This window comes from Amphiprion ocellaris, chromosome 7 (genome assembly GCF_022539595.1).
Source record: "Amphiprion ocellaris isolate individual 3 ecotype Okinawa chromosome 7, ASM2253959v1, whole genome shotgun sequence".
Lineage (NCBI taxonomy): Eukaryota > Metazoa > Chordata > Actinopteri > Pomacentridae > Amphiprion > Amphiprion ocellaris.
The window spans coordinates 4,803,312-4,816,574 of record NC_072772.1 but is presented as its reverse complement, the minus strand read 5'-3'; the positions used below and the strand labels follow the sequence as shown (position 1 = coordinate 4,816,574).

Sequence of the window (13,263 nt, the reverse complement as noted above, 5' to 3'; positions counted from 1 at the left end):
AACTCTTCTGTGATTTTGGCAGTTTGCTTTAGATCGTTATCCTGCTGGAACATTCATCTTCTGCCAAGCTTCTTTGGAGACTGACAGTCAACTTGTCAATCACTATTTTGGTATCCACAGAGATTCATCTATAAATGTCACCTCCCCAACACCTTCTGCATTCATGCAGTTAGACATCATCACACTCCCACGTCTGTGCTTCACTGTCAGGACTTTGAGCTAACTGTGGCCTTCCTGACAAGGCTGTCAACAAACATGCTGGATCCCATCGGAGCCAAACAAATTTGTGTGCATCATCTGACCAAAGAATGTGCTCCCAGTCTTTATCGGGCTTCTTTCCATGTTCTTTAGCAAAGTTTTATCACACAGTTGTCTCTCAAAGAGAGAGCAAGTGCATTCCACAAAGGTTTGTGTTATGCGATGTCCTTAACACTGTCCAAGCTGTCACAAAAACTCCAATTTTCATTGATAATCTCTATGCCAAGTATGAAGCACATTGCTGTCTGTTTTGAAGAGGTTGATTGTGCAAGTAGTGCGCTGTGCATGAAAACATTTTAGGAAGACAGCCACTGCAGGTCTGATTCGTGGTACTGTGACTCATTCTGTACCTCTGATTGATGCTGAAGCTCAGATTTGTGACCTTTTTCATCTGTGTGAAGTCACACAATCAGACTTTTTAGTTTTTCTGTTTCTTACTTTCCACATTGAGCCATAATGCAGGTCCAAAACAGAGAAGGTTCTGCTTTTCACAGGTTATCTTATAGTCATGCAATGGTTCATGGTTCACTTAATTTTGTTTACAAGATCACAGGTGCATTAACTTTCGTTACCTTGAATTTCTACTTTGGACCCTGTATTTTCAATATAGTCTTTCTAACATATGTCTTTAGCTGTTCATAAGACAAAAATACTCTACATGTTAACTTACAAATAATGCAAGTAGTGGAAGGTGATACTGCACAGGGGTGCTGTCCTCACTTCTGTTGCATACTGTTATTGTACTCTACTGCATTTCAGAGGGAAAAATAGATTTTTTTTCTGGTTATTTCTCTCTTCAGCGTGACATTATTGGAAGTGGTATAGATACCACCAAGCTACATCAAAATTTACATATTATTGCATCGATAATAATAATTAAGTTATATAACATTATAAAAAGGGACCATTGCTTAGTGTTCATGCTTTTACTTTTGTTACTTTATATTTTACAGCAGTTTATCATAAATATTCTGCTTGTACACAGGAGAAATTTCCCATCATGCCCTGACCTGTTTTTGTCACACATGTCCCTGTAATGTGCGTATGTACACAATTATCGAAGATAACTCAAAGCAGCAAGGATATTTTTCCCTTGAGATGTTTTAAATGTTAGTACTACACATTTGCAACATGTTCCTTCATGGTCATATGCTAAGTTAATTTTATTTACATAGCCTCAGATCTCAGTTTTACTTCAGAGGGTACAATTTGCATCACATATAATAACCTCCATCCTTAGATAATAAATTCAGATGAAAAAAAAACTTTTGAGGATAAAAGGAGGGGAAAGAAGCCTCAGGGAGAGCTGAGGATGTACTCCGCCAGGATGCCAACATGCAATATTTAAATACTGAGAAGACAGAGTTAGCAGCTGTACAACAGGAGAAAATAGAAAAACGGTGACTTCTATGTGTGAAAAAAAAAACAAAAAGCAAATATTAAGTGCAATAAACCAAACAAATCAACTCAACAGTTTTTATTATTAAGCATTAACTCTTTGGCACATAGTGACACCAGCACCTCAGAGACTAACATCAGAAAAGAACAGCACTACATTTTTCTGTTTGTGGTAATGACATTTCATTGAATAGAAACCACAAGAATGATTCATTTACATTTTTTCTGTAAGCTGTAGAGGACAAATAACAAGCATGTGACAAGTTTTTTGCTCAGTGACATACAACAAACCATAAATAAGGCATATAATTCATTGGAAATGCACATTGTCCAAAGCTGAGTGTTGCGGTGATGATGATGATGATGGAGAGCAGTTAACTAGTGAGTGAGTATTAAGTAGATGGAATCAAGAGTTTTACCAGTTTTCTGTTCCTTAGTGTTTCAAAATGCCTGAAAAAAATTCTAATCAAAAATATATATCTTGCAAAAGTTGCAGATTTCACGGATACATTTCATGATTGTGCTACAGATGAGAAACAAACAGGTATGTTTCAGAATTTAGCACCCCTCTCCACTAAGGTATCTGCTACTTAAGGATGAATGGACACGTTATGAAACGAGTACGTGCTAACAGAGATTGTACTTCTACTGCATGAAATCCAATCTGTCATGTTTACAACTGCAAGAATATAAAAAATACAGGTATTTACAGTCCAGACTGAAGCACAACTCAAACATGTTTCATCGCACAAATCAACTCTAATGGAGCAGAGCTACTAGTATTTACTTGGATAATTTGACTGATTTACTCCTGGATTTTCACATCCATTTGTATGTAGGTAAGATCAGTTTAAATTCTGCAGATATATTTGATTTAACCGGTCACATTTAAAGTAAGAAAACAGTATATGTTTTTCAAATATTAAACTTGGAACATTTTTTTTATTACAGTGGTTCAATATAAGCAGGACGCATTCAAGTGCAGGCGATTTAATGTTTTAACACAAAGAATTCAGCCACAGGAAAATAAAGATCAATTACATCTTATTTTCACTTGGAAAGCCAAAAATGAATTCTTTACATATGAAGACAAAACAAATTTGAGTTAATTCAATATTCGTAAAAAGGAAATATCTACCCTTGCACACTTTGGCACACTTATTCCATGCATTGTATGTTTATGTCGAAGACCATAACTGCAAAATACAGCAAATAGGAGCAAGAGATTTTTTACTTATAAAGCATAAAGGTGTTACTGGAGTTAAAATACAGCTTCAAGCTGTGCAGCATGATGGACCACTGAGACTACAGTTGATATGGCTCTATTGTTACTTCCTCTAATTGTGAATTTCTTGTCTGTCAGTAACTAATGCAAATAAATTTGGCCATTGAGCACTGATTTTAATCTAATCAGGAAAATGTTTCTCCAGTTGAACTCACTTACAGATAAGTAGTTGGGAACACAAGAGACAGTGTCACTTTTGATTTCAGTGTCAAAGTATGTTGGGGTGAATTTTTCCTTTAACAGACAGTTGTCCAAATGTCAGACCACTCTCTCAGGAATTTACAGTCTTCAAAAAAATGCTAAGGCTACAGTTAACTATAAACAGTTATATACAATCATCTTCGTACACAATGACATTAACTAGATGAGGAGAAATTAAGCTTTAAATGATCATGGACTGTTAGATTACACAGAAGAATCCCATCCAGAGACTGCATGGGACCAACAAGTACAACTAAAGCAAGAAAATGAAACATAAGTGTGTGGAGTAAGAGTCAACAACTTAATCCTTAATATGCTGCAACAAAAAACACTCTCCTTTATGAAACATTGTTGGTGTGAGCTTCTCTTAGTCATTATCCTGTTATTATTATAACCTGACCGTCACCTCTGTCATGTTGCTCTGAAGTTACTGAAAGAGACCTTGAGGCCTTTGGATCACAAGAGAAGCGCAAACAACAATAAACATGTTACAATAAAAGTGACTCTGCATCCTCTCTGCTTGGTGAAAAGACAACAGCTTTAGGTGTTTAAATTTCAGGGCAGGAGAAACTATACAGTCTTACATCTCATCTAAACCGAAATCCTCCTCAGGGAAGTCTCCCACAGTCACACTCAGAGGCTTCACAAATGCGCCGTATTTGTTCTCGCATACAAAGTACTGCTTCCCCTCAACACTGTCAAGACAAATGAGAAACAAAACAGTCAGGGTCAAAATCTGGTAAAATTACAATCAACATCACTGGTTTTGTATCACTGCTGGAAAAAAAAACCCACACCAAAAAAACATAGTGCTCTTACGTTCCATTGTGTTTTCCCAGGGGCTCGTCGTACTTCACGCCAACCCAATAACCCGGTTTGAAATCTGTTGTGCCTGTAATAAACAACAACACTTTTCTTTACAGCAGGTACATGATCCTACATTTTCAGTCCACATGAGCTGCTGAAACAGGCAGTAATAGGAAACTAGAAATAACACCCAGCAGCTGTAGGTCTCCATCAACAAGTTGAAGTTCACATCCATATATGTCAGACTCGTAAAATATGTAGTGCAAGTGTAAGACTTTAAATAAAACGTATTCATGTCTGGCAAATAAAGGGGATTCTGACAGAACATGAAGTCGTAGCCATGACAGCAGACTAATGCTTTAAATATGGATGTTACAAATTCTTTAACGTAGTTGCTTCACACACATCTTCAGTGCTGCACAGAAGATCAATACAATAACCACAGTTTTAAAGTGGCCACCCAAAATTAGTGATGCCATTTCAGCATCTGACAAAATGTAAAATATACACACAGTCATACAGCTCTGTTCCTTAATAATGGCGGTAAATAACAGCCAAGAAAGCGTTTTTGCAGAAAATTATAATTTCACAGTAAAGGCAACCTTTGGATATAAAATATAATCACTTCATCGTTGTATCTAAGCAAACATTTCTGTGAACTTCTTGAGTTATTACCAAAAATGCCACAGTGACCTTTGACCATTAAATTCCAATACATTCGTCACTGAGTCCAGTTGAACGTTTGTGTCAAATTCAGAGAAATTTCCCTCAAACTGTTCATATTCACCAGAATGGGATGGGTGTACAACCTGAAAACATAGTCGTTCAGCCTTGGCTTTTGCTGGTGCCGGTAAAAAAAAACATTAAAAATCAAAAGATTTTAGTCGTTTCCATTTCTGTTTTTACTTAGAATGACCTCTGTTCATGATAATGTACTATGTAAATAAATTTGCATTTTATTAACATATTTTTCTACATCGTTTTGTGTGTTATGTGCAAGATCAGAGATTCTGTTCTATCTAGGGCAAGCAGTAACAAAATTCAAAGGCAGTTTTTCATAACTTCTTTAAGTGAGGAAGACTACCCAGGGCTCCAGACTGTGACGATTTTTTGAGGGTGTGCGAGTAAAAATTTCAATTGGTCGCATTTGTGTAAGTGTATGATGATCATTAAGCTGTTTTGTTGTCGCTTTAACCAGCACAGGCAGCAACTGCATTAGTCATAGTGGTAGAAACTACAACTTTTATTTCTTCCGTGGCTCTGTCAGTCTTTTCCTTGCTTGATGCATAAAACGGGCTATTTAAGTGTGCGTTCCTCAACCAAAACTGAGGAAAGAAGAGGCAGAGAGGGAGAAGTCCGAGTCAGACACACCTGATGATCAGAGTACAGGTAGGAAGATACTGAAGTGGTGATCACAATCATGAATTCATGAATTAAGTTTCATACCGCTATATGAAAATGACTGCCTGTGGTCTTTACATTAAAAAAAAAAAAAAAAAAGGAATAGCACACTCACATGCGCTGTTTTCTCCACTCAGAAAACAGTGCATGTTGATGAAATCACTCAGTTTAATCTTGAACAAGTCTGGCATTAGAAAACTTTCTCTCACTCTTTTCAAACAAATTTTTCCTCACACAACTCTTAGAGTAAGCCCTGCGACAGACTGGCGACCTGTCTAGGGTGTCCCCTGCCTTCGCCCGAGTCGGCTGGGATAGACTCCAGCCCTCCAGCCCTCCAGCCCTCCAGCCCTCCAGCCCTCCAGCCCCCCCCCCCAGTGAGGATTAAGCGGTGTATAGATAATGGATGGATGGATGGAACTCTTACAGTATACCGCAGCTACCTCATGAGCATCTACCATAGGCCTGTGCTGTGAGGCGTTTAGGGAACATTGGTAAATGTAGTGTCTATCGATAAGCAAATGTTCAGTTAGTGAGGTGTTTCGCTGGTGACCAGGTGGGAGGCGCGACCAACTGACGATGTCGGTCACACCAGTGTGACTAGTGAAAAAGTTAGTCTGGAGCCCTGCTGCTTGACACAATGAATTATTGTGCATTCTTTAGTTTTTGGACAGTGTAACATTGTTTTGGATCAATTTTTCCAGCAAAACTGACTTGAAATTCAACTTTAAGTTGATGATATTTACATCAGTTGTACTGGGAAGGGTTGTCTGGGCACATGTCCAATCTGCTAATATAACAGACACATGGAATAAAACGTACCAGCACAGGAAAGCAGACAATCAAGGAGGTTTCCTGTAACTATCAATTCATAAAAAGAGCTACATTTCCTCCTGTGTAGCCTGTACAGATTGGACAATGAGTCTTAGTCACCGTAAATTACAACAAAGTCTGCTCTGTCGGAGAGCAAATCCTCAGTAGTGCAAGGTTTAAACTGATGTCCTGAAGAAAGTAAACCAGCTAAGCTTTAGCCACACTTACCAACATACATGGTTGTTCCAAGCTTTGTGGGCTGACCAGGAACCTGCACTTGACAGCGGCTGCCAACAGAAATGGCATCAGCAGCAGCCTTCTGTTCCTCTTCCCGAGCAGCATGCTCAGCTTTCTTTTTGGCCATTTCGTCCTCATTGAAGCGACCAACACGTTGTTTCTTCATGAATGACCTTACTGAGTCTGAAGGAAACAGAGTAGGATTGTACAAAACACAAAATACTTTCAAACAGACTATGGAACCATGTATCATTCATCAAATGAAATAATTCTACATTTGAATCATTTACCAGTCGTTAGAAAACTATAAAGAGCAATTCAGACATGGTGTGATGAAGTATTGTTTGCAGCTAATGGTCAGTTCTTCCCCATTGATTGATAGTCAGTGGTGAATTTTAAGTGGACGATGGGAGTTACAAATCGAGAGAAAATTAAGTACCTGTTCTCTTATCATAAGCGTCATCTGGCAGTTCAAACTTCTCCACTTTGGAAACATCTGTGAACTGGTCCATCTGACCACCGCTTCTGTCAATAACCTGCACAAGAAATAAGATTCAAGAAAATAGATAGACAAATCAGTTCTGCATGTGGCTGCATTAGCCAATAACTGTGAAAACTTTATGTTTATAGAATCAGATGTGATTATTATAACAATTAGGGCCACATGGTGAAAACTGACATTGACATATTTTGTTTGTTTTTTTATTCTTGCAATATGAAAAACTACAGCAATTTCTATCATAGGACTTGAATCTGTTAATCACCTTTTTCGTATGGTGTAACACTAGCATAGACATCCAAAATTGTTTGTCGATTTGGATGGTATTCGGGTCTGGGTTTGCACTCATCATACAGAGCTTTGTGGTGCTGATTGAAATGGTCAAACAAATTTGTATTGTTGCCTTGTGCCGTGGCAGCAATTGCCAACATGACACTGCTACTAGAATGACCGACATTGCATTTTAAGTACTTTAAACTGAGCAGGTACATACGTGTATTCTGCACTCATCATCCACAGGATAGGAACCTAGCAAGGCCTCATTGTCATCCATTTTCTGCAGGAACTTGTCAGAGATACTGAATAACTCCAGGTCCATGCAGGAGGCAGATGCGCCCACAACCATCTCCAATTTTTTCTAAGTAAAATACAAAAAAATAGCACATTACACATCACATTAAAGACAGAAACAAACAATTATCTCCAAATAAAGTGTATGTTGGATCTGACAAAACTATCAATAGAGTCAATTCGTTAGTGTTCGAGGTGTGTGGAATGGTGTATGGTAAACTGGGATTCACCTTTAATTCTGCTATACTAATCCCTCTATTGAACCTGCGCTTTGCATCAAAGGAGGAGATGGTGCTCGACAGCCGCACATCCACATACGGATTGGTAACTACTACCACTCCACCGTCCATTCTTCAGTCTGTACTCAGCTATTAATCACTGGAAATAGTAGAGAACAAAATAGACAAATAATTTTACAAGACTGAATCTGGTTTACCACCCCACAGCTGCAAACAAGTACTATAAATTAAATCAATACCCAACAGCAAGCCAACTTTGACTCCAGGTGCTTCTGAAAGGGTAACTCAGATTAACGGTACTATCCTGATGCTATATGTATAAATAAAAACAGACTACGGAACAATAGTACGCCGTTTCGATTTCACTGTTGGTGCTTAACATTACTTTCTCACTGATCTGACGGTAAACATGTTCTCGTATTGAAATGGAAATTAATATATTACTGGCAAAACACGCTTTTCACTCTTGTGTTTTTACAATAGATACACTGCGATTGTTTCAGTTTAATTAGACATGTCCTCATTTTAGCTAGCTGTTTGGGTGGCTAGTAGCAGCAGCAGAGTCACGTTGTATTCACTCGGCAAAGGGTTGCCATAGTTACTTACAAATTTGGGTATTTTTCTTCGATAGCATTTAAAAGTCTTGCACAAAACTGCTGGCTCGTATCAGTATCTGTCGTTTACCCGAAGAGAACATGAATTTTACTTTACAATATCCGTGAAAATGGTGCGCATACCGCTCTGGGTGGCTTAGCTGGAAAATTATAACATCAATTCCTGCAACGCCCAGCTCTGGAAGCTTCTACCCGCCGCCAAGCTGGAACCGACCAATCACATCGGAGGACAGAGGAACTCAACCAATAGAACTGCGAGACGAAAAGAAAGCACTGTGGAACCGCCTATTTACTAGAACATTGACACGACCGATAACCAATCATCAGACAGGAGTAAATGTGCTCTTTGGAATAACCACAGAGTGGCGCTAAAGTCCCATAAACAACAAAAGTTGATTTTTATTCAATAGTTCACGAAAATTTTAATAAAGACCGATTCAGTTGCACATTTGTAATAAAAAACACTGCAATGCAATATATTACTATAACTTACAGTCTTATAGAATTCTAAAATAATACTGTAAGCTGCAATTTGAAAACATTTGTAAGGAGGACTGTCTGTTTGATCCTTAGATTGTATAATAAAGATGTATTATGCAGTCTATGGTTTGATCTGTAATTTTCCTGAGGTTTGATATAAAAAACGTCCCATATTATAAAAAATTATCTCCTTGTCATGCAATGAACCAAACTACTCCTGAAGGACAGAGGCACTTCTAGGATCTTTACACACTGGCTTAGTTCAGTCAATTTGTTTTTGGATATTAACCTGATAATTAAACGATTTTCATTTTATTTCAAAGTAAATATGAATACAGGATGTTAGGCACTGTGCTCTGGCCAAATTAAGGTACTTTCTTTCGGTAGCCGACCCTTGAAATAGTTTAGGAGAAGCGATGCATGGGCCGGTGAGGGGAAAAGTTCACCAATAAAGTTCCATGACACAATAACCCACATAAACACCTGATAATAATCAGAACAAATCTGCTGATGGTTTTGCTGATATAAACACATAGACTTCTGCCCATACCCTAATGACAACTCATTTAACTACATTACAGCACATAACTACAGCAACTAACAAAGAAACTATAAAAATGTGTTTTCATAATAATCATAGCAGTAGTGGAGTAGCAATAACAATAATCATAATCACAATAATATATTTTATGTGTACAGTGCTTTTCTGGGCACTCATAAGTCACTTTACAGGCAAACAATAAACAAAAACAGTCAAATAAAATAGAGCAGGTATAAAAGTATACAAAATTAAAGCGATCTTAAAAAGGTGACTTTTATAAGAGATGTGAATGTGTGGTGGGAGAGAGTTCCAGAAGGTGAGAGAAAGCTCGGTCCCCCCAGGTTCAGTGCTTGGTTGTGGGTGGTGGGGTGAGGAGGTGAGCATTGGAAGATAGGAGGTTGCAGGAGGCGGTGTGGGGCTGGAGCAGGTCGGTGAGATAGGGGTGTCTGGTGATGGAGGGCTTTATGGGTGAGGAGAAGAATTTTGAATCCTATGCGGGGTTTAGCGGGTACCAGTGAGGATTTTTCTAGATGTAGTTATGGAAAGCATCTCTACACACAATAATGTCACTGTTGCGAATATCCTACACTGACTGTGAACAACTGCAAAATCTCCATTAGAAAACTGAAAAAAAAACTTGCATTAATTGAAAAATACTGCTGACTTTTGTAAACAGGTCAGACTTTTACAAATAGAAATAATATCCCAACATTTTTGATCAACTATATCATATTTTTTTAAGATCTATAATGCGCAATATAGAAAAAGAAACAAACAAACAAAAAAAAACAAACATTTGAGGCGATAGTGTTGGATGTCCAGGCCTAATGATGCCACTGCTGTAGAACACAGAAGAGAATAAAGCATGTATAGACAGAAATATAAAGATCAAAGAAACCAGAGGGCTGCAACTACACAGACAGAGGAGCAGAGGGGGAGCTGAGACAAGCCCACAGCCCCACAGAGAAGATTTACATTCCTCTGGTTGCTGACGGTGATGCAGGTCTGCAAACTTGAAGGTCATAAACCGTATTATATCATTAAGATCAGGCTATGTGTGACACCTCATGTCTCATGAGGGCAGAGCCTGTACATACAAATCTAAGTTTTCAGTTTTTAAAATTAGCTGATACACAGAAAGTGTCACAGTTATGAATTCAAATATTGGTTGAAGTAGTCTAAATGGATCTCTGATAGGATTTTTTCTCTTTCAATAAGCCTGACATCCATCCGTTGCAGAAGTCCATTCACACTGTACCTGCTGCATCTAAGCTAATTTGTATGTCTTTGTCCTGACAGTATTTGCAATAGGACACCGCCCCAGACACACCAAACCACTGGATCCGGTTGGAAACGAGGGATGACAATAAGTCAAACCTAAACAAAAGGGTGCACCACACATGTTATTCATACATATTGTTATCCCACAGATGGCACTTTTAGACTAGCCAATGGTAAGGAATTCAAATCAAACTCAATCTAAATCTTAGAAAAATTAAAATGCCACACAGTATTCAAAGGATGATCCATGTCAATATTTACCAGTTCTGTAATTGTGGTTTATCAGGCTGATGCCTGAATACAGAGAATGGTGCGACAAGGCAAACTATTGGAAGATGTCACTTGTAATATAACTTCTGTGTTTTAAAAAAAAAAAAAAAAAAGTCAATTTTGGTATTGTAGATCAAATCATTAATTCATCACAAAAACAACCAGCAGATCAATTGACAATTAAAGCTGCAAGCAGCGTTGGACGGGTCCTCGCATCCGTGCTGGTCGGCGAATCCACGCACGTCCACCAGGTGGCGCTGCGACCGAGAGTGCATGTCGGCCTATGGATGTGATGAGGGCTGGACTCTGATCACACAGATAAAATTTCACGCAGATCGGACCATGTACAGGCTAGTTATAGAGCTTTTCCTTCTATCCACCAGGTGGCGCTATGACTGTGGCTGTATTTCAGCATGTGAATGTCATCAGGGCGGGACTCTGATCATACATGTAAAGTTTGAGGCAGATTAGAGTATGTTTAGGGCAGTTACACAGCAGTTGATGTGTCATGTCGAAGCATCAATGTTTGGGAGCCTGCCATGGCCACGCCCTCAGACTTTTGCGGAGCATTTTGATAACTTTTGATCACCCATACCTGGAGTACATCCTGGCTGAATTTCATATCTGTCGGTGTTACCCTGTTTGAGTTGATAGCTTTTCAAAATGTCTAAAAATGACCCAAAATTTAAGGTTGGTGTTAAATTCTAGAAAGAAGAAGAAGATTAAAGAAAGAAAAGACATAAAAAAGAAGCAATTAAATAAATGGGAAAAAGTAAAGACAATTAAACTTTTATAAAGTATGGGGGGAAAAAAGATGTAAGAAATTAAAGAACTGTATTTAATAAATAAACAGGAAATTTGTAAATAAGTGTTGTAGTCTTTTGCAGTTAATTGATGGATAGGCGTAGTGAGAGACAGCCAGACAATGGGGTAGAAATAAGAATGAGAACAACTAATATAGCACAGGGTTGCGAGCGGGAATCGAACCAGGGTTTCAGCATTGAGGACCAACTACATGCGTCAGTGGCTTAACCCGCAGCGCTATATGATTACACATGTGGGCTGTCATGCAAAGGTGTATCAATCCAATAGAAAGTCTAGGGGTACGGTTCGGGTTACAGAGGAAGGTCCTGACAGTAGCAATGTACCAAAAACATGGATATAAAATTATACATTTTTTCATAATTTAATAATAAGCCACTCCAGCCAAAAAATTTGTAAAATAAAGTTGTGGTTTTTCCTTCAGCATCGTGGTTGAACGGTACCGTTAGGTTTACTAGGTCGACGATGCTGAAGGAAAAACTGCGAATTAATTTCTCAGATTATTTGGTTGCTTAGTATTAACATTAAAAATATTTATGTGAAATATTAAATTTACCCTATTTTTGCATTACAGCTGTAAGGACCTTGCTCTGTAACCCTAACCTTACTCCTTGACTTTCAATTGGATTTATACACGTTTTCAAGACGACAACATGTGTGCTCATGTAGCTCTACGGGTTACGCCTCTGACGTATGTACTTGGTCCCCACCGCTGAGATCCGGGTTCGACTCCCGCTTGTACACCCCATGCTGTATGAGCTGGTCTACCTCTTATTTCTAACCCCGTTGTCTGGCTGTCTCTCACTACGCCTATACAAACAAAAGGTGAAAGAGACTACTACACTTATTTAAATAGTTAAATGTTTATTTACAAAATAACGTATTAAAGACAATAACACTTTCACTAGGAATTAAACACAATTTCCTATGAAAACTTTAAATATACAATTACACATTAAAATCTACTACAAGTTCTTAACATTACAAACTACAAGAGTTTAAACATTTAATATTGAAAATAATATTTTAACTCATCACATCCAATAATACTTTTCACTCAACAATTACACATTAAAAAGACAAAACATTTGGACATCTAATCTAATATTATAAAATCATAAAGAATGACAAAAGAACAAGACTAAACTTTTAAGATGAATCTAAATACAGACAAAAAATTTGAAAAACACCAGTGACACTTTTGAATATCTAATTACACAGAAGACACAATAACAAAATCCAAAAAAACACATAAATTTACATATCTTAAAACGTTTTCTATTCTGAAACAAAAACATCTGGTTGTTTCTTCAAACACTTCCTCTTTCAATGTTCTGGGTTGCACTATGAATTGATTTACTAATAACTCTTTTCTCAAAACTGCTTCCCTCATAAAGTCTACTAATAGTTGAAATCATTGATCAAACTAATGTTACCTTCTGATCACCACTAACTATACTTTTCAGTGAATACAATCAAAGTTTCTTCACCATTTCTAAATAGCACACAGGTGAACGTCTCACCAAAACTCAAATGGATACTCTAAATGT

General features: G+C 37.8%; 1 protein-coding gene across 2 annotated transcripts; it reads right to left on the bottom strand.

Moving 5' to 3' along the window:
- Nucleotides 1–1,720: 1,720 nt before the first annotated feature.
- Nucleotides 1,721–8,550, bottom strand: tbcb (tubulin folding cofactor B). 2 transcript variants are annotated; one of them, XM_023263299.3, is made up of 7 exons: nucleotides 8,443–8,550; nucleotides 7,697–7,844; nucleotides 7,390–7,533; nucleotides 6,837–6,933; nucleotides 6,389–6,580; nucleotides 3,962–4,034; nucleotides 1,721–3,837 (listed from the first exon to the last, which is right to left on the bottom strand). In XM_023263299.3, exons 2-7 carry the CDS (start codon nucleotides 7,814–7,816, stop codon nucleotides 3,723–3,725), a joined length of 741 nt encoding a protein of 246 aa, XP_023119067.1. In that variant the 5' UTR covers nucleotides 7,817–7,844; nucleotides 8,443–8,550; the 3' UTR covers nucleotides 1,721–3,722. The 2 variants fall into 2 exon arrangements, with proteins under 2 accessions (XP_023119067.1, XP_023119066.1); XM_023263298.3 differs by having other exon boundaries at nucleotides 8,312–8,481.
- Between the last annotated feature and the right edge of the window lie 4,713 nt (nucleotides 8,551–13,263).